Source organism: Camelus dromedarius, chromosome 15 (assembly GCF_036321535.1).
Source record: "Camelus dromedarius isolate mCamDro1 chromosome 15, mCamDro1.pat, whole genome shotgun sequence".
In the NCBI taxonomy this organism is placed as follows: Eukaryota; Metazoa; Chordata; class Mammalia; order Artiodactyla; family Camelidae; genus Camelus; species Camelus dromedarius.
In genome coordinates, this window is record NC_087450.1 from 42625776 (window position 1) to 42652000 (window position 26225).

The 26225-nt window shown below is 36.8% G+C and overlaps 1 protein-coding gene across 4 annotated transcripts in view; it reads right to left on the reverse strand.

The window, feature by feature from the left end:
* The window catches only part of LCLAT1 (lysocardiolipin acyltransferase 1), a 162849-nt gene that overhangs the window by 42240 nt on the left and 94384 nt on the right, over positions 1-26225 (reverse strand). For 2 of the 4 annotated variants that reach the window (XM_010987760.3, XM_064494633.1), the window contains exon 5: positions 21870-21986. In XM_010987760.3, coding sequence (XP_010986062.1) covers positions 21870-21986 — 117 coding nt within the window. Of the gene's footprint in view, positions 1-13371; positions 13517-16034; positions 16941-21869; positions 21987-26225 lie in introns of those variants that run through there. The other 2 variants (XM_064494635.1, XM_064494634.1) reach the window with 2 other exon arrangements.

Consider the following 26225-nt stretch of genomic DNA (forward strand, 5'->3'; position numbering starts at 1 on the left):
TAATAACAAATAGTTACTAAAAATAATCTTTGAAATTACAGTAACCGCATGAGAAAGATGTTGCATTCTGCAGTCTCAACATTGTTTTTCTAAAAAACACTGCTATGTTTAAACCATAAATAGTCTAGAAGTTTTATAAACAAAGAAAACTGAATATTCCTGAAATCTCAGAAAATCATCAGTTAGAATTGGGCGAGATCTTAGAAGTCTTCTAGTTCTATCTAGTTTATCCTCTTCCCCAGTTCTCCCTAAACTACCTTCAAGGCAGGGGATGTTTCTAGAGGAAGGCCATGTCCGTCAGGGTCCAGTGTTAGGGACCGGACAAGAAGGAACAAGATCTGGGTTTCACATCACTGGAGAGAGACCGTTCAAGTTCAGTGGGATCCAGGCGGTGGAAGACTGACTACAGAGACTTGTGAATTTGTTAGTGGATAAGGATGTGGTGACAGAGTTGACAGCTCTTCTAAAAAGCTTGAGTCTGAAGGGAAGAAAGAGGCACAGTGAAAGCTGGACTAGGGGTGGGGATTAAAAAAGTGTTCTGCAGATGTATATTCTTTTTTCTTTTTAAACACTGAAGACATTTGAATGACATTAAATGCTGAAGACAAGGAACCATTATAAGTTAAAGTTTAAAAACATGGTAAAGAAAGGGGACAAAGTTTAGAGTAAGGTTTCCTGAGGGGGCAGGAGGGATACAGTGTGGAGGCAGAAAAAATGAAATGAAATTTTAGGAGGATGAGCTATTTCATTACAACAGAAGGAAATAATGTGTAGACGCAGATAAACTCTAGGTTTGAGGAAAGAAAGAGGAAGAGGGTTCTGGTTGGTTGGTGTCTGATTTCTCTGTGAAAGAAATGGGAGTGGGGGTGGGGGTGGGTGCTGGAGTGTTGAGGATGGGCAGGGGAGGCTTGAAATTGCTACTGTACAGAATGGGAAGACTTACTAGGGAAACACAGAAAACCACCCAGCACTGAGAGTCCTTTTGAGATCACCAACTATACTGAGTTGAATAGTGTCTGCACCCCACCCTGCCCCCTACAAATTCCTCTCCATTGGAACCTCAGAATGTAATCTTATTTGGAAATAGGGTGCAAATGCAAATGTAATTAAATTGTGATGAGGTTTTACCGGCTTAAGCTGGGCTCTAAATCCAAAATGAGTGGTATCCCTCTATGAAGAGGAGAGACCCGGAAGAAGGCCATGTGAGACAGAGGCAGAGAGTGGAGTTATGTTGCCACAAACCAAGGGACGCCAAGGATTGTTAGCAACCATTAGAAGCCACAAGTCAAGAAAGGATCCTTCCCTAGAGACTTCAGAGGGGGCATGGCTGTGGACACCTTGATTTCAGGCTTCTAACTTCCAGACTGTGAGAGTAAGTTTCTATTGTTTTAAGCCACCCTGGTTTGTGGTGATTTGTTATAGCAGCCCTAGGAAACTAACCCAGAAACCAAGCATTTATTCTGGCAGCAATCTGCATGGTTTGGGGAACTTCTCCAGCAGAGCTCAAAGCCAGTGCAGGTGTAGCAAAGGCGGGCAGCTGGCAGGACCCAGGACTGCACCTCGACCAAGTGTGGGCTATAGGGCTAAGGTGTTGAGGATACTGGCAAGAATATGGTTTAAAGGATGGGCCACAGAGTATAACTGGGATGGGAGAAAAGAGTGAAGGCAGGAGGATGATTACAAATACGTAAAGAATAAAGCCATTAGGGAGGAGAGATTTTAATGAGGGTAAAGAACAGCTATGGGGGGGACTGACTTACTAACAGTTGTAATATGAGGCTGTGATCAGACAATGAGACGTTTAAAGTTAGTTTAACAGGTGGAGCAATTCCAGAAGACAAAATTCAAAGTATGAAGTAGCATGGATGATGAGGAGATAAAGAAACTGAGCTAAATGTGCCATCATGTAGATGAAGTTACCTAAGAGGATGGCTAGACCAGGGATGGAATGGAAGGCTAACCCAGGTGCTAAGCCTCCTCTCTCCAGTGAAATGAGGGCTGAGGCAGAGGATGGAGAAAAGGTTTGAATGATATCTGAGAAGAGTAAAAGTTGCTGTATGTAGACACGAAAGGCTCAAAAAAAAAAAAATCAAGTTTTTTAACCCCAATGTTCATTAAGTCAGGGTTTATTAAGAACATCTAAGGTAGTAAGATATGACAATAAACAGCTTTCATTTGAGAGAGCAACAGGAAAGTACCGTAAGATCAGGAGATGGCTGTTTTAATGAAAGCAATAAGGAAGACAGGATGTTCAACACAGGTGGTGGTTGGAAAAATGGCCCACCCCTATGTTGACAGAGACGATTTTTCTTATTTTCCTCATGTTTCTCTTACAGAGATTGTAACCTAGCTATTACAAAGTCACTCTGATAGCTGAAACTTTACTTGTATTCATATCCTTTAAGGAATACTAGAGTTTTAAAAATACAGTGATGTTGGTTCCTTATCAGGACAGCACTTGGTTCTTCCTTTCTCATGGGCATCAAAATACACTGTTGGAACAATCACTGATACTTCATGATGTGCTTGGGAAGCAAAGGACAATCACTGAAGACATAAAACCTTAGTATCAGAGTCCAGAATATCTTAGCCAGTTCTTAAGGATTTGAATCATTACAGAGGTCTCGTGACCCTAACATAGAAAAAATTCAGACTAATTATCATCATGGGAAGTTTTTTTTCTAAGCTGCGTCATCAACTATGACCAAATTCTGTTACTTGGAAAGGACACTGTCCAATTATAGACAGTGAACTAGAAAACTACAACAGATTCAGAATGATGATCACTAGGTCCATCCTTGTTGCTGCAAATGGCATGATTTTATTCTTTTTATGGCTGAATAGTATTCCATTGTATGAATATTCCATAGCTTCTTTATCCAGTCATCTGTCAATGGACATCTAGGTTGCTTCCATGTCTTGGCTATTGTATATAGTGCTGTTAGGAACATTGGGGTCCATGTATCTTTTTAAATTAAGAGTTCCCTCAGGATATATGCCCAGGAGTGGGATTGCTGGATCATATGCTAAGTCTGTTTTTTAGTTTTTTGAGGAATCTCCATACTGTTTTCCATAATGGCTGCACCAAACTACATTCCCACCAGCAGTGTAGGAGGGTTCACTTTTCTCCACACCCTCTCCAGCATTTATCATTCATGGATTTTTGAATGATGGCCATTCTCACTGGTGTGAGGTGCTACCTCATTATAGCTCTGATTTACATTTCTCTGATAATTAGAGATATTGAGCATTTTTTCACATGCCCATTGGCCATCTGTATGTCTTCAATGGAGAATTGCTTGCTTAGGTCCTCTGCCCATTTTTGAACTGAGTTTTTTTGTTGTTGGGTTTTTTTTTTTGTTTGTTATTAAGTTGTATGAGCTATTTATATATTCTGGAAATTAAGCTTTTGTCAGTCACATCATTTGCAGATATTTCCTCCCATTCCGTAGGTCGTCGTTTTGTTTTGCTTATGATTTCCTTTGTTGTGCAAAAGCTTGTAAGTTTAATTAGGTCCCATTTGTTTATTTTTGCTCTTATTTCTATTGCCTGGGTAGACTGCCCTAGGAGAACATTGCCAAGATTTATGCCAGAGAATGTTTTGTTTGTTTTCTTCTAGGAGGTCTATCATGTCTTGTCTTAAATATAAGTCTTTAAGCCATTTTGAGTTTATTTTTGTTTATGGAGTGAGGGAGTGTTCTAACTTCATTGATTGACATGCTGCTATCCAGTTTTCCCACCACTTCTTGAAGAGACTGTCTTTTCTCCATTGTATATTTTTGCCTCTTTTGTTGAAGATTAATTGACCATAGGTGTGTGGGTTTATTTCTGGGCTCTCTTTTCTGTTCCATTGATCCATATGTCTGTTTTTATGCCAGTACCACACTGTTTTGCTTACTGTAGCTCTGTAGCATTGTCTGAGGTCTGGGAGGGTTATTCCTCCAGCTTCATTCTTTTTTTCAATATTACTTTGGCAATTCTGGGTCTTTTGTGATTCCATATAAATTTTAGAATTATTTGTTCTAGTTCTGTGCAAAATGTCCTGGGTAATTTGATAGGGATTGTATTAAATCTGTAGACTGCCTTGGGCAGTATGGCCATTTTAAGGATATTGATTCTTCCAATTCAAGAGCATGGGATGAGGGGGGAAGGTATAGCTGAAATGGTAGAATGCCTGCTTAGCATGCACAAGGTCCTGGGTTCAATCTCCAGTACCTTCTCCAAAAATAAATAAATAAATAAACCTAATTACCTCCCTCTCCAGCCCCCCAAAAAACCTAAATAATATAAATCATTCTCCAAGAGCATGGGATATCTTTTCATTTCTTTAAGTCATCTTTAATTTCCTCAATCAGTGTTTTGTAGTTCTCCATGTATAAGTCTTTCACTTCCTTGGTCAGATTTATTCTTAAGTATTTTATTGTTTTGGCTGCGATTTTAAAAGGGGTTGTTTCTTTACTTTTTTTTCCCCCCTGCTAATTCATTGTTAGTTTAAAGAAATGAGACCAATTTTTATGTTGGTCTTGTATGTTAATCTTGTATCCTGCTACCTTGCCAAATTCTTTTATCAGCTCTAATAGTTTTTGTGTGGAGCTCTTAGGGTTTTCTATATATAGTATCATGTCATCTGCATATAGTGACAATTTTAGCTCTTCTCTTCCAATTTGGATCCTTTTATTTCTTTTTCTTGCCTGATGGCTGTGGCTACGACTTCAAGACTACAATGAATGGAAGTGGTGAGAGTGGGCATCCTTGTCTTGTTCCAGACTTTAGTGGGAAGGGTTTCAGTTTTTCACCGTTGAGTATTATGCTGGCTGTGGGTTTGACATAAATAGCTTTTATTATGTTGAGATACGTTCCTTCTGTCCCACTTTGGTAGGAGTTTTTATCATAAATTGGTGTTGAATTTTATCAAATGCTTTTTCTGTATCTATTGAGATGATCATGTGGTTTATGTCCTTTCTTTTGTTGATGTGTATCACATTGACTGATTTGCATATGTTGAACCATGTCTGGAATGAATCCAACTTGATCATGGTGTATGATCTTTTCTCCGTGCTGTTGGATTCTATTTGCTAATATTTTGTTGAGGATTTTTGCAGCTATGTTCATCAGTGATATTGGCCTATAATTTTCTTTTTTGGTATTGTCTTTGTCTGGTTTTGGTATCAGGATGATGGTGGTTTCATAGAATGAGTTTGGGAGTACACTCCTTTCTTTTCAATCTTTTGGAAGAGTTTGAGAAGGACTGGTATGATTTCCTCTTTGTATGTTTGGTAGAATTCCCCAGTGAAGCCATCTGGTCGTGGACTTTCATTCGCAGGGAGGTTTTTTATTGCTACTTCTATTTCACTTCTAGTGATTGGTCTGTTCAACTGGTCTACTTCTTGATTCCATCTTCATGAACTATATGCTTCTAGGAACTTGTCCATTTCTTTTAGGTTGTCCAATTTGTTTCCATATAGTTGTTGAGATGTCTTTTTTTTTCCTTCAAATTGTAGTTGACTTACAATGTTATATTAGTTTCAAGTGTACAACATAGTGATTCAGTATTTTTACAGATTTACTCCATTTAAAATTATTATAAAATATTGGCTACATTCCTTGTGTTGTATGATATATTCTTGTATCTTTTTTATTTTACACCTAGTAGTTATACCTCTTAATCCCCTTCCCCCAACCTCTTCTATCCTTACTCCCTCCCCACTGGTAACCACTAATTTGTTCTCTGTATCTATGAGTCTGTTTCTGTTTTGTTATATTCATTCATTTTATTTTTTAGATTCCACATATAAGTGAAAACATACAGTATTTGTCTTTCTTTGACTTATTTCACTAAGCATAATGTCCTCCAGATACATCCATGTTGTTGCAAATGGAAAAATTTCACTCTTTTATGGCTGAGTAATATCCCACTGTATGCACACATATGTATACATACCACATCTTCCTTATGCATTAATCTGCTGATGGATACTTAGGTTGCTTCCGTATCCTGGCTAAAACTGAGTTGTCTTAATACAAATATAGTTAATTGGCTGTAGAAATTTAGGGAAGGAAAGACTATTTCTAGCTCATAGAATCAGAAAGCTTCATGGACGAGATGGACACAACTAGTAATGATCTTTTTTCTCTCATCTTCTTGCCCATTTCAAATATCCCTGTGTAATAATTTCAGCAGGAAAAAAAAAAAAAAACAACCAGAACAAAGCTAAAATCTGAGTGATTATTCCAAGAAAACACCACATATGATACACACACACACACACACACACACACACACACACACACATACACACACACCAATATATAGAGCCTGAAAAACCCAATGAGTGGAAATTTAACATTACAGACAGAAACTGGCACAAAAATGATGGCTTTTTGGGGCAAGAGTTCTTTTCCTATTTCTTCTGCATTTTTTTCCACTTCACTTGATAATCCACTGGCCTATTACGGACAACTTCAGCAGACAGATTTAGAACTTGAGGGTTTTATCTGTTCTGACAACTCTCTCCCAATGTGAAAGTATGATGTTTTAGCACTGTCTTGCCAGAGACTGCACTGGGGTTGTGGTGGGGAAACCTGAATATGAGTGGATGGACAGGTATCACTGAAATAAGGAAAAAATTCTCTGGGCTGTGGGTAGGGACGATGTCAGTCGAATGGGAAATGCTGCTATTACTCTGATGACACAGAAGACGACTTTTTAGTGCACTTTAATACAACAATGACGCCTATGATCTTGGAGTCTGCAGAAATGGAATTTTAGTCATGACTGCTATTTGTACCTCTATATCCAAACAGCAAAAGAGGCAATTAGAAGCATCTGAGGAACTTCTGGTTTAGCTCCTCAAATGAATAATGCCAAATAAAATTCTGTAATGCAAATTAAGATCTAAATACTGAATTTTATTATTAAGCCATAATAATGTCATACTAATACCCAATAAATGGCTAGTTATGTCTGTTAGCTAACTTAGCTCTATCTTAAATTTGTGTGGGTCAACACTTTAGATAAAAACACCTGCTACCCTCTTAGAAAAAAGAGTAATAAGAATACAAAATAAAATTAACTGGCTCATAGGGTAGAAAAAATGGTCAGCAGAATACAAAGATCTGAATTCAAAATTATGAAGTGACATTAAAGAGGGTGACCTTTGTAAGAGAAGGTAATCTGCTTCAATTTATGGAAATGTTATGAACTCCTAGCCAATAGGAATCAAGGCTTCACAAAGCTAGGACTTCTCAGGCATGCCCCATCATACTTTACTGAGTCTAATACTGCCACTTTTTTGCAATTGCTTTGTCATTTTCATCATTATCCTCCTAGCCAAACCTTGCAGGGCCAATAGCATAAGTTGCTCAAGTTGGTTCTTTCAAAATAGCAGTAAGTTACTAAGTGAGAAACTTAAAGGGAAGCCTAATCTTTGGGTATGTGGTACATTATGCTGTTAGCACCCTTACTGTTAGAAAACCCAAGGTAAAAGCTGCATGATGAACAAAGGTGGATACAACAGAGACAGCTCGGTGAGACCTCTTACTGCCGAGGAGAGTACAAATAAGCCAAATACTAAAAATAGTAACTTTAGCCACCAAGTTAGAGTAATCACCTACAAATACAATGTATTTTACTGCTATTGTGAAATGGATGTTAAATATATACATAAAATAATATTCTCCAAGTTGATGCCTGAGGGTTATTAGCCTGTTAAAGAATTCTGACAAACTTGACCTTCCTCGAGAAGCCCATCCACCACTCTCATACAATTTGGCTGTAGTGGATTTGCTCCATTCATTAATTGATTCATTCATTGTTTACTGAACAAAGCAGCACTGCCCCATGCAGAGAGAGAGAGAGAATCAGAGACACTGACAAACCCATGATTCTTGCCCCAAAGGAACCTACAATCTGGGAGAGAAGGTAGAATATATTTGCAAATGATGTGATTCTGAAGAGTGGTTCAGCTGTTGCAGGAGACTGGAGGGGAACTGACAGCACTGCAGGCTGAAGAGACCAGGAAATGATCTATCTGAGGCAGGCATAAAAGAACAGGTAGACATGGTGAAAGGCAGAAGAGACAAGTGCGTTGCAGGAGGTGCAGGGAAGGAGTGAGGCCAGTGCAAGATGTCTCCACTTCAGATGGAGCTTAAAGCTACCATGAGAAGTCAGGCTGGGCCTACAGCATGAGGCTGGAGAGCTCAGCAATGCTTTTATTTGTTTCTATCAGCTTCCTTTTCTCACCTTCCACAGCAACTATTCTAAACTGTCACTAATCACCTGTGTCCCCTCTTCTCACTGCAACAATCATTGTGTTATCTAACCTCTGACCTGACAGACAGAACAGGCTTTCATCAAAGCACCCCTTGCTTTCTCAGCCCTTACTCTCCAAACCAAAATATATACTCAAGGCCCATCTTGCTTCCTGCCTTAGAAAATGAGAAATCCCCTTAACTCTGTTTCTGTTCCTATCCCCTCCTGATTTCTCAGAAAATCTGCTCCATCATTAATGCTTTTCACTTTCAGCTTTTCCTCTATTAAATTTTCTCAGCATTTAGGAATACTCAACTCCCCTAGTCATCCTTGACATGGCTTCCCCTTCTACTGACTGCTCCAGCTCTCTGCCCTCCTTTATCAGCAAACTCCCTGCAGAAATCACCTAAACTTGCTATCTGCATTCACCCACATCAGCCTCCACTCCACCCACATCTGGTGTCTGGCACCCCTATGCCTGTGAAACTATTCTCTAAGGTCAACAAATACATCCTAGTTGCTGCAACCAAAGAACTCTTCTCAGACTTTATGTCCAAAGAGTCTACTGGCACCTCAAATTTCAGGTTGCTAATGTTTTAGAAAATGAATCCATCAGAGTCCATGAGTACTGAACCTTACTAGCAGGCCAACAACTGCTGAAAAAGATTGATTTAGATGAAATCAGTATTTGCCAATATATGTCAAATGACCATCTGGGACCATCAAGGGACATTATATATAAAATCTGTGTTTCCAATTTAAAAAATATTGTTTAAGGCACAGCTATTAAAGTTGGAGTGGGGTAGAAGGCAGAAGTGGGTGGGGTTTAGGTTCTATGGCTAACTCTGTAGGTCACTAGGGGTGACAAGCACTAAGTTAATCCCCCTGCTAAATAAAAGTTTGCCAATATAAAATTATGGCCATTTACATACATATACAGAAAAGGCAAGATTTTTTTAAAGTCTCAAAACCATTTGTAAAAACACAAATAAGACATTTCTCCAATGATTCTTTCTCAGAAAACAGCTTTGTAATTAGGATGAATCATACTTTTTTCCTATTATAAGACATCACACAGTCTGCAAATACCTCACTCATGGCAAAAGAGATGTAAAAAAGCATGAGAAGCAATTACTTTTACTGAGTATTCCTTTAAACTGAACATAGTTAATGCAGAAATCTCAAAATAAAAGACTATTTTGGAATGACTATGATGATGGAAAGCCAGCGGATCTTATTTTATCTGAGAACAAGTAGTAAACTGCTTAGGAAGATAATCAACTCTCTTAGAATACTAAGAAGGGAACAATTTACTCAGCAGTCCCAGAGTATATTTATAAAGTCATAAATACTACCTTCACAACTCCCATTATTTCTGACTCCTTTTATTTGTCACTTTGTTAGAAGTGAGGCTTCATGACAACTAAGACTACCCCTCTAACTTGAGCACTTAACACTAAAAAAAGATGAACTCTGGACTCCAGTCAGGCCAGTCTCCACCACTGGATCTCCAACCCGAGTGTACACTCCCAGTATCTTTACCAAATCAAATCCTACTGTTCCTCAAAATCTAAATCAAGATCTGGTTCTCTGAACTTTCCCCTTGCTCTGCTAGTTCACTGTGACCCTCTTCTGCGCTACTGTATACTGTTTCCGTGGTACTTGATCATATACTAACTTTCCATATAACAGAAAGGTGTTCATCATAAATTTTTATTCTCATGCTGCTACCAGCATACCTTGATCTTACAGTATTAACTATAAAACGCAGGCCTAAGATTCAGATGATAGGCACTTACAAAAAAGATATTTTCTTTATAATATTTAAATAGAAACACCTTTAATAAGCACAATTTTAATGATAATGCATGCAGGAGAAACTTTTTATAACATGATTCTCACTGCATAAACCCTATTCATTTGTCAAGTCTAAACAAAAGTCAGTGTTTCCCATCAAGTCTTTCCTAATTTTAGTTCTTACCAATATTCATCCCTAAAGTACTAAAATATAAGCCTTCATTATGACTGATTTAATAACATAAGAGGTGGCACAGTCTACTTGAATTACTAAGGAAATTAGTATTGGAACCAACATATTAATGATTTTTTTTTACTGATCAGAAAGGTTATTAATAATTTATTTAATAAAAATTAATTCATAAACTATTTGGAAACCATTTGGATTACTATTACGAACCTATTGTGGTTGTTAAAATTCTATTCTGGATGAAAGCAACTAAGTCCTCTGGCAAAGAAAAGAATGTTCAAGGTAGTTTCCATGTACACACACCAACAGTGTGAAGTTCCTCTCTTAACTGGAAGCATATCATGGCCAAGTAGTAGATCTTTTATAACAGTAATAGCTAAGCAGTCTGCAAAAATAGGAATGGTTTGTTGTCCAGCTTTGACGAGTGTTGATTAACCCAACTCAGTCAGATCTGTTACCAAAGAGTAGTCATAACTGTGCATAGAAAAGACACTGACTTGTACCTTCTTTACTGCTATTAACTAGCTCCTCTCCATTGTAAATCACCGAGAATTTAACGCAATAAGTGAAATATAGGAAGACTCCTTATGACTTGACTTCTAAGAAGGTCACTGCTAAGGTTCATGTTTGACTAGAGCAGTTTTTCTTAGCCTGAATAACACGATGCCTTCCCCTCAAGCCCTATGCACACACACACTTTAATACCTGACTGGCAACATAAGCCATGTTTTTCTTACTTCATCTTCTGCGAAAGGCCATTTCAAATCTATGAGGAAATGGGGAAGATGTAAATCATAAATAAACTATGAATAAAGGATTTTTAAACTTTAGTCCCCCAGTCTCAAAAAGTGCTTTCAAAGTTTCCATATGGAACCCCAAACTATTTTCAGACTACATTTATACAATGCAAGATTAATTCAAAGAATGTAGTTTGGGGAGATAAAATCGAAGAAAGCAGCTATTAACCTACAGATAAGACAACTCTCAACACAAATTTCTCATATTTAACATCTAAAAAGTTGTGTAGTGCCCTCACAGTGTCAAAGGATAGTTGTTTAAGTCTACAAGTAACCATGTGCTGTAGATTCTTTTAAAATGTGTTACATACAATAAATTAACAAGGAATTACAGGCAGTTGTTTACTGAACAGTACTCAAGTATTTGTTAGAGAAGTATTTTGGTCACACAAACAGGCAGGTACCATGAACAACAAAGACAAGAAGAGCGCTAACAGGAAACTTGCTCTTCAAAGATTTATGCCAGCGATTTTTATTCACGTAAAATATTAGAATGAAAAGAATCCAACGCATTGTAGGTTACTGTTAGTTTTTTACCTCCAAATGAGACTATACCTGGAAAAGGCACTTTATAAAACAAAGATGAAGAAATAAAAATAAGTGAGTGGTTATACTTAATTTCTCTTTTAATTATTATTCCCTGTGAAAAAGATAACTCAACCACATACGAAAATTCTTTGTACTAAGTTACTAAATATCACAAAATAAACACACTAAAATAGGCATGTTGTGTGTACATGCATGCTCTCACAGATTCTGCAGGTCAATATTATAAGATGGAGAATACTTGGAATTTACTCTATGTGGTCAAATGTAATACTTGGGTGAGAAGAGAATGGAAGCCATTGAGAATACGTGCGCATAACTTTGTTAGGAGAAAGCAGGTGAATGAGGAGGTTACTAACATACTTTCAACACCTTACGCCTCACAGAGTACAGATAAGCCAGCTCTGACAACTGCACCAGGGCTTGTTTGGCTTAGTCCAGATTGTATAACAAAGTGCATTTGGGTGCTCTTAGCAATCAGATGGTAAGTTCAGGGATGCCTATATTATAAAATAAACAATATTACATATAAATATAATCATTTTATATTATAGAAAATATAATTACGTGAAATAAAATGGAGAAAATGATTCTTTCATTTAGAAAGCTATTCAGACATTAATTAGTAATGTTAATTAATAAGTAAATAATTTCTTAATAAACATTAATAAGTAAACAATTTCTACATTTAGTTTCATGTTCTTGTGGGATTGATTTTTGATCAGAATCTGTTTTAAAAAGTGAAGGCACATGAACTTGGTTTGCATGTGCACATGCATAAGCACTCACACACTCACACTAGCAAGCTCAGTATTGTTTTAACAATACCTTTGCAATACTCAGCACAAACATCAATTTATTTAAAAACAAAACAAAACAAAATCAAAATGAGAAAATGTCCTAACAACTGGAAAAAATAGAGAAAAAATATTCTGAATAAAGAAAAATATCTGATGCTAAAAGAGAAAAGGCACAGCCTTTATAAATAATGAAATGGACACTGCCTAAAAAAAAAACAAAAACAGAAACAAGTTAAAGCTTTAAAGCTTTTTTGGACAAACCCAAAAAAGAAAAATAATACATCCATGATGAAAGGATGTAATATATAAAATGAAAAGGTGGGCATAAGTTCCCGTTCAGATGAATTTCTGGATTAAGGGGGCCACAGCAGTTAGATTCTCAACTTTGGTGAGAATAAATTTTGATTTTCATATGAACAGGAAGCTAAAGCATATTGTTGCATACATTATGCATATGCACTCAAACTCGTACTCTGCTTCAAAACAACATGATAAGGACAAAGAGATTTATTTAGTGCTGAACCACTGCACAGTGAGTTAACACCAGGAGGGCACAGCCACCACCGTTCTCACTGTGGTTTCATAATGCTCACTTATGCCTTGAGAGGGAAAACGGAAAGAACATTTTCATGTATGGAACAATATTCTGTACAGTCAGTAGACAGTCTACAGGAAGCTATCACTCAAAGGCAGTTCCACAAACTTTACTTACAAAGCTGCTTCCACAATTCTAAATTTTAAAATAAATATTTTGTAAGTGTCACAGTTATCAGCATCTTTCACTGTATTACTCTTAAGAAAATAACATAAACATTATAACAGCATATCAACACTCAGGCAAAGATAAACCTGTTGAATGAGTAAAATACAACTTGTATATACATTTCACTCATTTATGAAAATGATAATCTAACCAACAGAAGAATATATACTTTGAGAATTGTTTTTATTAATGGTGCCAGAAGACATGCACTCATCACTCAGGCCTACCTTTCACACCAGCTGGCCGGTGTTAAATAGTACATAGCCCCAGAACAAGATTTTTCTCCTGAAGTCAAGAGGTACAGAGAGGCACAAGGCTGCAATGATGGTCTCATCAGTAATATCTCAGAAGCGGAAACTCTGAGCAGAAACACTAATAAACAAGGGAAATACTTAAGGACCACAATTCCATACTGACTTTCACATGGTCAAATGCCAAGATCTTGTTCATTTAAGTTACAAACAACATGCTTCTGTACGTCCCTTCTAATAGTATAGATAATCTGAAAAAAAAAATCAGTCTAACTTGTATGCTTCAGTAATTAAAAAAAAAAAAAAGGCAACCATCTTAAGATAGCCTTTATTATCAACTGTGTACCTGCCTCATGTGGCCTTCTAGCACTGCCATAAATCTCACCTCAGATGCAATGAAAGGGTCCGTATGGGTTAATATCTGCAGAGTGTCTGTTGAAGGTGGTAGAGGGCATTACTAATCACAAGGGCATTAATAAGCATGGGAGGTGCATATGTGTGTGAGATGCTGAAAATAGGGCCTAAAAATTTGTACAGACCATTATTGAGTACCTATATTAGTAACACTCGGATCTCAAATATAAAAACAAACAGGACACAGTATCTACCCTAAGGAGCTCAGAGTCCAAGGGAGAGAAGGACCAAAAAAAAAGAAAAATGAAAGCAATGATTAAGACAAATGCAGAGAGTATGATGAGAGTAAGAAGAGAGAACCCCAGTAACCTGGTCAGGAGATTGTTTGAAATGTAATAGCATTTGAAGTATCTTGAAGGACCAACAGGAGCTACCAGATGACTGAGAACAGTTTAGGAAAAGGAATAGCGTGAGAAAAGCATATTCCACATGGCTGTGGAATTACAGAAAAGGTGTGGAGTTACAGCAAGAAACAAGACCAGACAGGGACTAAGCTTTGGGCAATGGTCTGCTGACTATGAGCCCTTGGAGGCAATGACAAATTCAATTTTGAACATACTGAAGTACCCCCAGGACCTCCAGGTGTGGCATAGGTCACATGTATGGCTCTGAACTAAGAAAGGGCTTTTGGTCTAAGGATTTAGACTCAGGAGTCGTGAGCGTTCACTTGGGCCCCCAACCCAAATGACGTGTCCGAGGGAGAAAGTATGGAATGAGAGAAGAAAGGAGCCTGGGAGAGCCTTATGAGCAACAGACTGAAGGAAGAAATCTGTAAGAGTCTTGAGAAGTGGCCAGAGAAGTAAGAGGAAAAAAAAAGAAAAGCCAAGGGGAGAGTGTATTTCAGGAAGAGTCAGCAGTCCCAAATGTTGCCAAGAGGAAAGTAAAGTAAGAATGGGAAGGTATTCACTAGATTTAGAAATAAAATTTCTGCCATGAATGGTTTGGGTGACATGGCTGTTGCTGCCCTTTACCCCTTTTTTAAGAGGTAAAATGTATTAGTGGCTATTAATATGAGATCTGTGCTAAGACCTATTAGAGAGGAAAAAGACATTCAGTCCAGATGACTGCCAGCTGGGGGAAATGAGAATGGACTCTTAGAAGATCATTAAAGGAAGAATTGCATTTGGAGGTTAAAGAAAAGAGCAAAGCCTTGCAGGTTTTAGGCTGGACAGATATAACTAGACGCAAAATTCTAAAAGCATAAGGCACAAGTCAGGAATAGTTCATTAATTCAAATAGGTTGGCTCACACTGCATGAATGAGTGGTAAAATTTTAAAAGCAGATTGGAACCATATTATAAAAAATCTTGACCAAGGAATATGGAAGTAATGCAAATATTTTAAATGTCTTTCCTCTCTGGAAAATGCCTAATTATTGTTTAATTCTCAGCTCACGTGCCACTTCTCCAGTGTCACTTTAAGGAAGACTCTCCTTTCTTTATGTCCTTAAGTTACTGTCTGTTCATCTCTAAGATAATGCATTTTAATGTTTCCTAAACCTGATGATACTCAAGGGAATGGGGTGTGTCATAATGTCTCAGGAAGTCAAACAACGTATGCGCCTAAGAGACATTTTCTGAACAAATAAACATACATAACTATTTTAGAGTGGTACTTTATGAAGACCAACTGTTAGCTGTGTGCTGTATGGATTAACAAAGAAGAAATTAGAGGCAGACCAGTCAGGAAGCCAGGAAGAATGAAAAGGAGAAGTAACGGGATCCCATCAAATGGGGCCACTGTAGAAATGCAGGGAGTTTCTCTAAGAGATGCTTCCAAGGCAATATTGATAGAATCTGGTGACCCACTGAAAGGGGGCAGAGCGTAAGACTAACATTTTTTAAAAACCTTTAAAAAAAATATACCCTCAGTTCAGTAATTAGATTTGAAAACATATCCTAAGGAAACAACTAGAGATTTTCACATACTTTGGCATTATTTATAAAAGTGGGAAATGGAAAACAATTTTAATTTTGAATAACATCAAATAAATAGTAGTACCTCTATCTGATGGAATACCATGCATACATTAACATCATATTATAAAAAACTATGTAAAGGCAGTGAGAAAAAATGTACATTATACTAAGTTTTAAAAAATCCTTACAAAATAGGATTTGACCCAAATTTTGTTTGATCTGTATAAAAACATGGGAAAACACAGGAAGACTATATGTCAAAAGGCACTGGATATTTCTGGGAAATGACTGACCAGACTATGGGTGCCGTTTTCTTCTTTATAATTAATTTTCTAATTTTTTTGCAATAAATATATTCTGTTTTTACAATAAAAATACACATCCCTGTTTTTATAGGAAGTGAGCTAGTATTGAGAAAATCAAGTTGTCAGGACGTTTTGAGAGTCAGTGGCAAAAAAAAAAAAGAACCATAGTTTGAAAGGACAGATATTTTGAGTGTCATTTTTGTTTTGCTTTATTTTAAGGATTAGAGAAAATGGAGGAGGAGCTGGTAAATATAGCAACTAGAAAAATTAAAGAGGTGCTTACAAAAAGGAAATCTTTGATGTATTTTTCCATTTAAACAAAACACACAGTACAGCCAAGGATACCAGAGAGAAATCTAAGTAAGAGAGAGGAAAAAAAAAATCTACAAAGATGGCACTTTTGTACCATCTGGAATAGAAAAACTGTTAACTTATTGCATAGTGGAAAGAACATGGGCTTTGGCATCAAAAAGACCTGAGTTTAGACTATGGTACCTCCACTCAGCAGCTATGTAACTCTGGGCCATCTAGTAATGTGAGCCAGTCTCCTCGGGTGTAGCTCAGGGCAAACCATCACCTGGTGCAGTTAGGAGAATTAAGTGATCTGCAAGAAAGTGGCTAGTAGGGTGGCTATGATCCCAGGAGCCCACCACCAGACACTGATTCAGCAGGTGTGAGCATGGACCCGGTATCTGTGATTTTAAAAGCTGCCTGGGTCATTCTGCTGCATGGGCAGCAACACTGAACAGCTCAGTGCCTGGAATATGGCAGGTACTTGATAAATGTTGGATGGTTGTTTTTATGGACAGAACATAGGGGTTCCATCGTTTTTCATTAAGGCCGTAATGACTTTCTTCATTAAACACAACGACATGAGCTGTCCTAAGTGAGCATCTCAGATATTTTGCTATGAGAAAGAAAGAGAAAACTAAAATGAACAAAGAAAACAATGTAATGCCATTTATGATCTAAAGCATTTAAAGATTTGACGTGAGTGACTCCAAAGGTCTTTAACATGTGGTTATATATAATTTTGCTAGGCAAATTTGAATCATTTCTGCTTCATGATGTGTTAGGACCAAGTCACTTAGTTGATCTGTGTGCTTTCTCACTGATCAGCACCCAGATTTCCTATAGATTTTGTTGTATTTTATTCATCACCATCAATAGATAAAAGCTTTATTCTTTGTAAGGGTCTAACTGGCCTCTAAAGAGTCAATTGCTAGACTACAAAGATACCTGCAAATCTGGGGAAACACAAAAGGTCTCAGAAAAATATTCTAGTAAATGTCAAAGATTTACTTTACAATTACATTTTTTAACGTGAGGGAAAGGTCTTACCCCATTTTATAAATAGTTTCCAGTAATAAAAAGTCACACGAGAAGGGCAGAGTGCATGGCACATAATGCACCCAGTGTTCCACTTCTGCCTTTCTTCCTGGCCTCCTGGAACATGCTGTTTGTTAGGAAGGGTCATCAAAATGCAGTCCTGGGGGAGGCTTACCAACTGAGAAAAATGCAACATGAGCCACAGAGAGTGATGGCTCCTGCTGGCCGTCTTTAGTCCCCCACTATATACAGCCACTTCAGACAAGAACAGACTGGATTACCAGTAGATGGCTGTGTACTAAGCAAGAAGTCCAAGACATGAAAATGGTCTACAACACCACTGCAGACTGACCTCTCTAGAATCAGTACACTGCTCTTACTTCCCAGGAAACCATTGGCTCGCTCAGAACAAACGAGAACTACTATAGACCGAGTTAGGGAGCCAAACACAGGACTATCAGATAGTACATATGTACTCTGGGTGTTAAGTTAGTGATTTTCTCTCCCTGAATACAGACTGAAGAGTTTTATTCAGGTGTGCTGATCCAAATTACCTAGTGGGATTTCACTTGTTTTTTTAATGATTAACCCTATATCCCCTAGATTAGTGGAAAGATAGTATCCTTCATTCCTTCATATTTAGAATTTAGGCATATGAGCTAAATATGGACTAAAATATGGATTGTTTTACTTTGAATTCAAAAACATTTTATTTCAAACCCCAAACTTAAACATATCCATATGTGTTAGAGTCTTAACACATGAGCTGTTTGCTTAAGTGACTTGATCTAGAAATGGAAAAAATGAAAACATGACTATTTGGGGGCAAGAATTAAGTTCTGCAACAATAATGGCTCCATACAACCTTCTCAAATATTGTCTGTTACTCTATAAAACAGGTCTTCAGCGCAGTAAGACTGGTTTTGCCTAGCTGACCACTCAGTGCCACACTGGCCCAAACTCTGTGCCCTTTCTAGTACTCCTCCTTTCCTGTCCTCACCCTACCCTTACTTTTTCTGCCTATAGAAATCTCACATAGTCTCTAAGGTCCAAGGGAAATTCAGCTTCTTAAAGAAGCCTTACCTGAGTATTTCAGCACTACATGATCTCTCCTTACTAAATACATCTGTAATTGTGTAATGTAATTCAGCATAATATTTTGTACTATATACCATGAAACTTAGTGTGTAATTATACTGCCATATAATTTTTTTACATTTTTCCTTGTGTACTATTATCTATCCATGAAGATTGTAAACTTCTTGAAGGCAAGGCCATATTCAAACAAATATGGAGGTTTTATCCCTCACTCCCAACTACTTTAACCTAATTTCATGTTGTCTTAATGTGCACACGTGTGCCGCCTAATGGTGAAGGTAATTATTGCATGGTTACAACTCAGTTATTGACTTACAAAACATGTAAGAAAACCAAATGGTCAGACCAAATTATTACTTGTTTAAAAGCAAAGAAGAATAAAGTTACTATTGTTAAAAATAATATAGCAGCAGAGATAATAAATATAACTAAATTTTGGTACATTAAAAGTTTAAAATTGTGACAAATTTATTATAACTTTAAAAAAAACTTTCTCATGTAAAAGCTTCCTTTCTCTAAGTTAACAACTTCATTTTGGGTTTGTGTTAATCTAGTACCAAAAAAAGTTACATAATCATATATTGAAATGTCCTGTGATTAGGGGTACATATGAAATAAATCATCCATGACAGATATTGGTCAGTGTAATATATAAAACTCTGGGAAGATGATGGTAGGGCACTATGCTCATCTTTTCAGACAAAAGAAAATATTCTTAATCTTGGTGAAATATATTCTAAACATAGGCACAGAAATGACTTTCCTTGTAGTGCATTTTCTCTTATTCAGTGCTTCCTGGTAAGACTTATCCTTAATTTCTGGATGTCTTGAACTTCTGATTTGGCTGAACTTGTGCTATTATTAGATGCCAGCAACAGCAAACACGTAAGTGAGTGAGCCGTAAAGATGTTACCTAATAGTAATGGGTTTTAATATGTGGTCTCCAGATTCCATTGGAGTGTTTATTTATCATGGTCATTTGTTTTAACAGCAAGCTTGTTTTTCACATAGTTGATTAACAAAAGCAGGTCTCAGGGGTTTAAAGATCAGAAAGTTGTGCTGGGCCCTTTCTGACTCTTAGATTTCCTTTCTCAAACATTCTTTTTCTCTGACCAGAGGATGGTCTAAGATCCTCTTCACCTCTGATTCTTGATGACACTGTTTCTCCTTCTGTTCACTTGACACCCCTCACCCCTACCCAGGCTGTGCCGGCCTCCCCTGTCATCTCAGGCAGCCTCAGAACCACCTCCCTTGCGACCGACCACTATCCCTCTGATCTGGCTGTTTAGCCTCTTTTTTCTTTTTTAAAATCTTCCCTGAAGAAAACCATCCAGCTCACTACTATTACAAAGGTGCTCTAACTAAAATCTCATATAAGAGGTATCAAATTACAGTAGAAAGAACACAGGCTATTCAGTCAGACAAACAGCACTCCAATACTTTAAGCTTCTTCACCTCAATGTCTGCTTCAGTTCTGCCCTGCAAGTTAACTACTGGTAACGTGGCCATGTGCGGTCATTGTGAGGATTAACTGATCTTATGCATACAGAACACATAGCATAATGCCTGGTACTTAGTAAATGCTCAATAAATGTTAGTTGCTGTTAACTACTATAATTATCATCATCATATTTGTTTCTGTTGCTACTACAGTGTACAGGTCCCGTTCTGCTTTTCTAACTGAAGTAAACAGAATCATCTAACTGTTTTTTTAGCTGAAGCAAATGGAGTCAACTGACTGTGTTTCTTTCTTTTTTTTACTGATATGGTGGGGAGTAGGGTGTGTAACCAGTTGCCAATTCTGGCATGAAAAATTACATGCTGTGGTTGTTGACTAGTACTCTGAATGATGACTAAGTAATACATGTTCCCCAAAGTTATAAATCAGCTTGCTGCTAAAATGTTTTCCAGATTTCAGAACAGAGAGCTCTATAGATATATCCTTATCCACTAAAATAGTCTCAACCATCCTGCCTACAATTGAAAAGATCTGTATTAGCAAAAGATGTGTTCCAACAGCATGTTCCATGATGTCAGAAATACTTTTAAAGTAATCATTAAATACTATAATATCAGATTGTTAAATAATAAACACATATTTTTGAACAAGAAGGGTGAGTCTAAATTGAATGCCACAGTAAGTGGCACCACTTTAAAAACAAACAGCAGCAGCAGTACCACTGCTTTAATGTCTTGGCGCCTTCCTGTCCTATTCTACAGGCATAAAGAATTGTTCTCTGTGAGCTTCTATCAGTAGATGGCCACTTGCTATTCACATACAGTAAGACCATCAAGCCCACAATTCCATTTTGTATTAGCTACAAGCACAGAATTCCAAAAGCAGGCCAAACTAACATGGACATTTTTAATTTGCCAGTGTGATTCTGGATTGACTATACATTTCTTTTAACTTTACATCTTAAAGTACATTAAGCCCTAAACGAACAACAGTGATGCCAATTATGGAAAGAAAAAACTTTATACCTTTTCTTACATGTTTCAAGACCTTTCATGTTAGGCACAAGCAGTTTTATGACAATGCAGCAATTATCAGATGAAGGTGATAATTTGTCACAGATGTCACCTTTATACAATATGGCTTGCCAGAAATCAGAGTGGAGAGCAGAAACATGCAAACAAGATTTTTCTTCTGCCAGGTGACTCTGGGTTTTGAATTGCTCTTGTAAAATTAATTATACTTCAGCATGTTTCTGGATAGTTCCTTTTTGGTATATATTCATATGTCTTTTATTTACTTGTTTGTGTATATGAATATATAAACATAAATATGCAGCTATAATAAAAGGTACAATTGGGTTTTTTTCATAAAAATATCAAAACATAAACGTTTAAATGGGTGTGACACCGTGAACGGAATCACCTTGTCCCAATATACCTTTCAACAGACATGGCTCTAGAGGAAGTGTGAGGGGGTAATATAAGCCACAAAGTAGGAAGCAAAAGAATGAGGTTCTGTCTGTGACCCATGAACATTTACTAACCACCCTGGATGCCAGTTGTATTTAACTATAAAATAGAGGTAGCAGTGCTTGCTTTCCTACCAACTAGAATCATTTGTTGAAGTGAGTGGAATAATGAATGTAAAAATGTTCTTTAACCCATAAATAACTATAGTATAAATGATAAGATACTTTTAGGACAGTTTTGCTTCTTTGAGAAACATTTAAAACTGGAATCATAGTCTAACTGTATGTATCATTTTCTATCTATTCCAAAAAAGGAGGAAGAAAAAGTTTTCTTTTGTTTTTGACAAAGAGGTATTTCTTATTTGTTTATTTCTTGAGATAAAATATGAAAAAGTGCTTTGTAAATTCTAAAGAGCTATATATGAAGTTTAGAAATTTTTGCCGCTTATATTAAAAAAGTACCCTTTGAGATGGGTGCTTACCTTCTCTTAGACGGTCAACTACAAAAGTAAAACCTGTAGTTCTCGGATGTAAGACATACTCATACTTCTGAAGTCCATTCTTTTCAGCAAAATCATTACTTCGGGCTGTGGTACTTTCTAAACAAAACAATAAACCATTAGAAGTCACAAAATAAAGGAAGATAAGTGAGGTAAGGAAATAGTGCAGAATTTCTTTGATAAAAATAGCAGTTTGTTTTCCTGTAATTACTGAATACAGCTTACTGAGTCAAGTGAGAAGATATAAATAGTAAACCCCTAACAAAGATCCTAGAGTTATCTACTTATTGGAATTTTGAAAATTTTATAATAATGTACTAATAGATGTTTTATAACAGTTTAAAAATTCATATTCAAATCCTTTAAATTCTTTAAGAAATTTCATAAAATAGTCAATATCTAATGAAAACTGAAATACAATAAAATACTAATAAACTAAAATTTTCACAAAATAGTCATTACATAATACAAATTGAAATACTAAAATATAAAGTAAAATAAAACTAGAATAGTAATAAGATGTAAAGCTCTAGACATCTAGAAGAAATAACTAACAATTTGCCAAATATATCAGATCAACATTTTTTTTAACCCAATAATTTAGGGCTTCAGTGCAAAGTCAAATATCTGCCTTGCTCGGGCACAGAGCACACTAATAATTACTAACCCAAACCACTCCACAACAGAATGGGCACATGATTAGCACATCATGTACAAACATCTGAACATGGTTTGGCTGAATATAGTTACAGAGTCAAGTATATGTTCCAATTGTTGGCAAAAACTTTTTCCATTCCATGAGGTGACTTGGTAAGTCCCAAGAAGAACCAAACTCATTATTCAGCAATTATATTTGGAAAAAGTAAAGCGTTCAGAAATTTGGCCTCAGTTGCTGGGGGAGATCATGAAATACCTTCTGATGACAGCAGATGTTAGAACCTGCAATTCTTAGATGCATCCTGCAATTTACAGACTATTCCAAGTCACCAGGGAAAAACACATACATATAAACACAACTTTCTGAGGAGTCCTCAAAATCTCAAAAAGCTACAGATGGATTCCACAACACTAAAATATTCAAGGAACACTCCTGTAAAAAAAGATGGTACATTATTTTATACAAGAGGAATTGAGTCAAAGAATTAAATACCCACAGATCCCTAGCAAGTCAAAAGTATAAGCCTTAAACATAAAAAGTAATAAGCTCTTCTCATATTCATTGGAGGGACATATTCTGGGCATGGAACTGCAAAACAGTATTTTCTAGACAGCTGGCAGGACCTTACATGGGATGGGGAATCCCAGAGCCACTAAAGATGAGTAGGTAACCACTGTTCAGCTTACTCTTCCAGTTCGTCACAGACTTGAGGGATCTGAAGACAAAACTGAATTCTGTTGTAGAATGTGACTACAAGTATTAAGTAGTTCTAAAAGGTACAGTCATGATGTGGGAAGGCAGAAATAATCAGAGACACAGAGCGATCAGAGATGCAGATTTCCCCCTCCATCCCACTTCATCTACCCACCCCCAGCCTCTGGGATTATTGGGACTAACTGCACTAGCATCCCACTTGCTGACCACAGCTGCCTGTCTTGTTAGCTGGCTCCCTGTAACACTCCAATGCCAGCATGCCTTCTGCTCCAGGGAGACTACCCAGCCGCTGGGATGTTCTCACACCAGCCAGGTGTGTTCCCATCTCAGGGTATGTGCCCTCTACCCAGACAGCTGCATGACTTCCTGCTTTGTCAGTTAGTCTCTACTTAAATAAAAACTAGAAGGGTCTTCTCTAACCACCCAATGCCCAGCACCCTACACCCCCCTTCTTTTGTTAAAACTCTCTCTCCTTATCTTGCTTTATTTTTCTGTACAGCATTTATGAATACCTGGCATATTTTTATTAACATTAGTATTTTTTACCTGTCTTTCCTCACAGAATGTAAGCTTCATGAAAGTAGAGACTTTGCTTTGTATATAAAGCTCCAGGAACTCACATATTTATTAAATGAAGTTTTATACACAGGGGTGTTTAACTGCATGTAATATTATAATTGTTAAAAACCTACAAAGGCTTTCCTTTCCAAATCAGGAAAACAGGACCCCAAATCATGGTATACCAATGATGATGGTTAATGTTAGGTATCAAATTGGCTAGGCCAAGATACCCAGATATTGGCCAAACATTATTCTAGATGTTTCTGTGAAGGTGTTCTTTGATGAGATTAATATTTAAATCAGTTGACTTTGACTAAAGCAGTTTACATTCCATAATATAGGTGGGCCTCATCCAATCAACTGGAGGCCTTAATAGAAAACAAACAAACAAACAGACAGACAGACAAACAAACAAACCCTGAACTCCTCAAGCAAGAAAGAATTCTTCCAGCAGACTGCCTTTGGACTCGAATTCCAACTTTGCCCTCAGTCTCCTGCCTGCTGACTTACACTATACACTTTTAACTTGCCAAGCCTCCACAATCATGTGAGCCAATTCCTGAAAATCATCTGCCCCCCACTGCTTTCTCTCTCTCCCCACACACATACACACACCCTGTTCTGTTCATCTGGACAACACCTGACTAATGATGTGAGAGATTATAATACATTAAGTACAAAGAAAAGTGTAACTCTAATTTCCAATTTTAAAATTATATGTATGAATGCACACATACATGCCTGTGTATGTGTGTGTATATACACGTGTATATGTGTGTGACCAAATGACCCAAAAGCAACAGAGTAAAATTAGAATAGTGTGGTGGGGTTTTTTTGGAGGTACTGGGGATTGCACACTAAGCATGGGTTCTACCACTAAGCCACTCCCAGAACAGGGTTTCTTTAGAGACAATGGAATAAGAGTAATTTCTGTGCTCCCTTCTATGTTTATAAATTTCCCCAAATTAACATATATTGCTTCCATAAGCAAAAAAAAAAAAAAAGCTATAAACAATAACATGAAAATAGAATATATTTAAAGTTACATTTAAATGCACTAACTTGAAAATGTGCAAGCAAGTTGGATTCAGAACTTAAAGAGGATTATAAAACATTCTCTTTGGGCTTTAAAAGTTTAAAGTTAATTTGGTAGCTAAAAACACCTTTGAGTTAGCAGATACTTTTTCAAACCAAAGGTATTTTGGTTGCCTACTTTAAAAAAAACAATCATCATTTATCCCCCACCCCCCAAATTTTTAGGGTTTTAGGATCAGTCTGTTTTCTCTGTTTGGCAAATAGTCTAGCTTTTTGCAAGTTGGCTTTAAAATGTAAATACTATTTTAACTTAAAAAACAGGCAACTACACCATGTAATTGTGAGTACTCTGGATTTTGAAAACACATACCTAGATGCTAAGGTCATCACCTAAAAAATACACCTGAGAAGTATATAGACTGAAAAAAGCTTTAAATATACACTTAATTGCCTCTGAAGGTCTTATGAGTGAACATTTTAATACTAATAAACTAAAGTAGGAGCAAAGCATGACCTTTTATTCCATTATCTTTCAATTACTAAATAACTTCCAAAGTTGCCGATCTTTAGTATACATTTTGGCATTCACAGATATAAATCTAATTCAGTAAATGACTTTCTATACTCTAATATAGCTGATATTTCAACCCAAATTAAGTATTCTATATCCTAAGTATTATAAAATATAAATATGGCTGCCTCTCCATTATAATTTCCTAATTATAGTTCAGCTTTGGGAATCAACTTACAATTTACAATATATTTTCAAGCTTAAGCAATATGCAGCCAATATGATTCTTAGTATTACTCTCTGTGATCCAACTACTTTAAAAATTTTAACTATAAAAATCAAACACATACTATACAGTAAGTATGTATTTTAGAACATAATACTAGTATGTAAAAATTACCATGCTTCATTTAGCTCAGTTTCATCTGTCACAGATTACTCAAAGGTCTCTTCCTTGGTATCAGTGGTAAATGTTTCCCCAAACACCTTAATTTCCCTCATTAACATATTATGGCTTAGTCAACCATTCCCTTACTTCAGTAGTAATGCAATTTGTATTTTTCATCTTCAACTCTCTTTTTGGGTAATGGGTTCCATAAATTACCATGTCCAGAGAGTGAATTAGTATTTTCATTTACATGTTCTCTCAAGTTCTAAGAGTTGCCCTTCTTAGTAGCTCTTAGTTGCCTCGATCTGGTATTGAAGATTAGGAAGACACGTTCATGTTCTATCTCTCCATCCTGGTGATTTTTAGGTTCTATCCTGCTTCAGTCTGTCGTCCCTCATACATTAGACCTTCATCCACTGAATCCTTCTCAAATTCTGCTGTAATTTTCTTGAAGTAACTAGGGTATTAAAA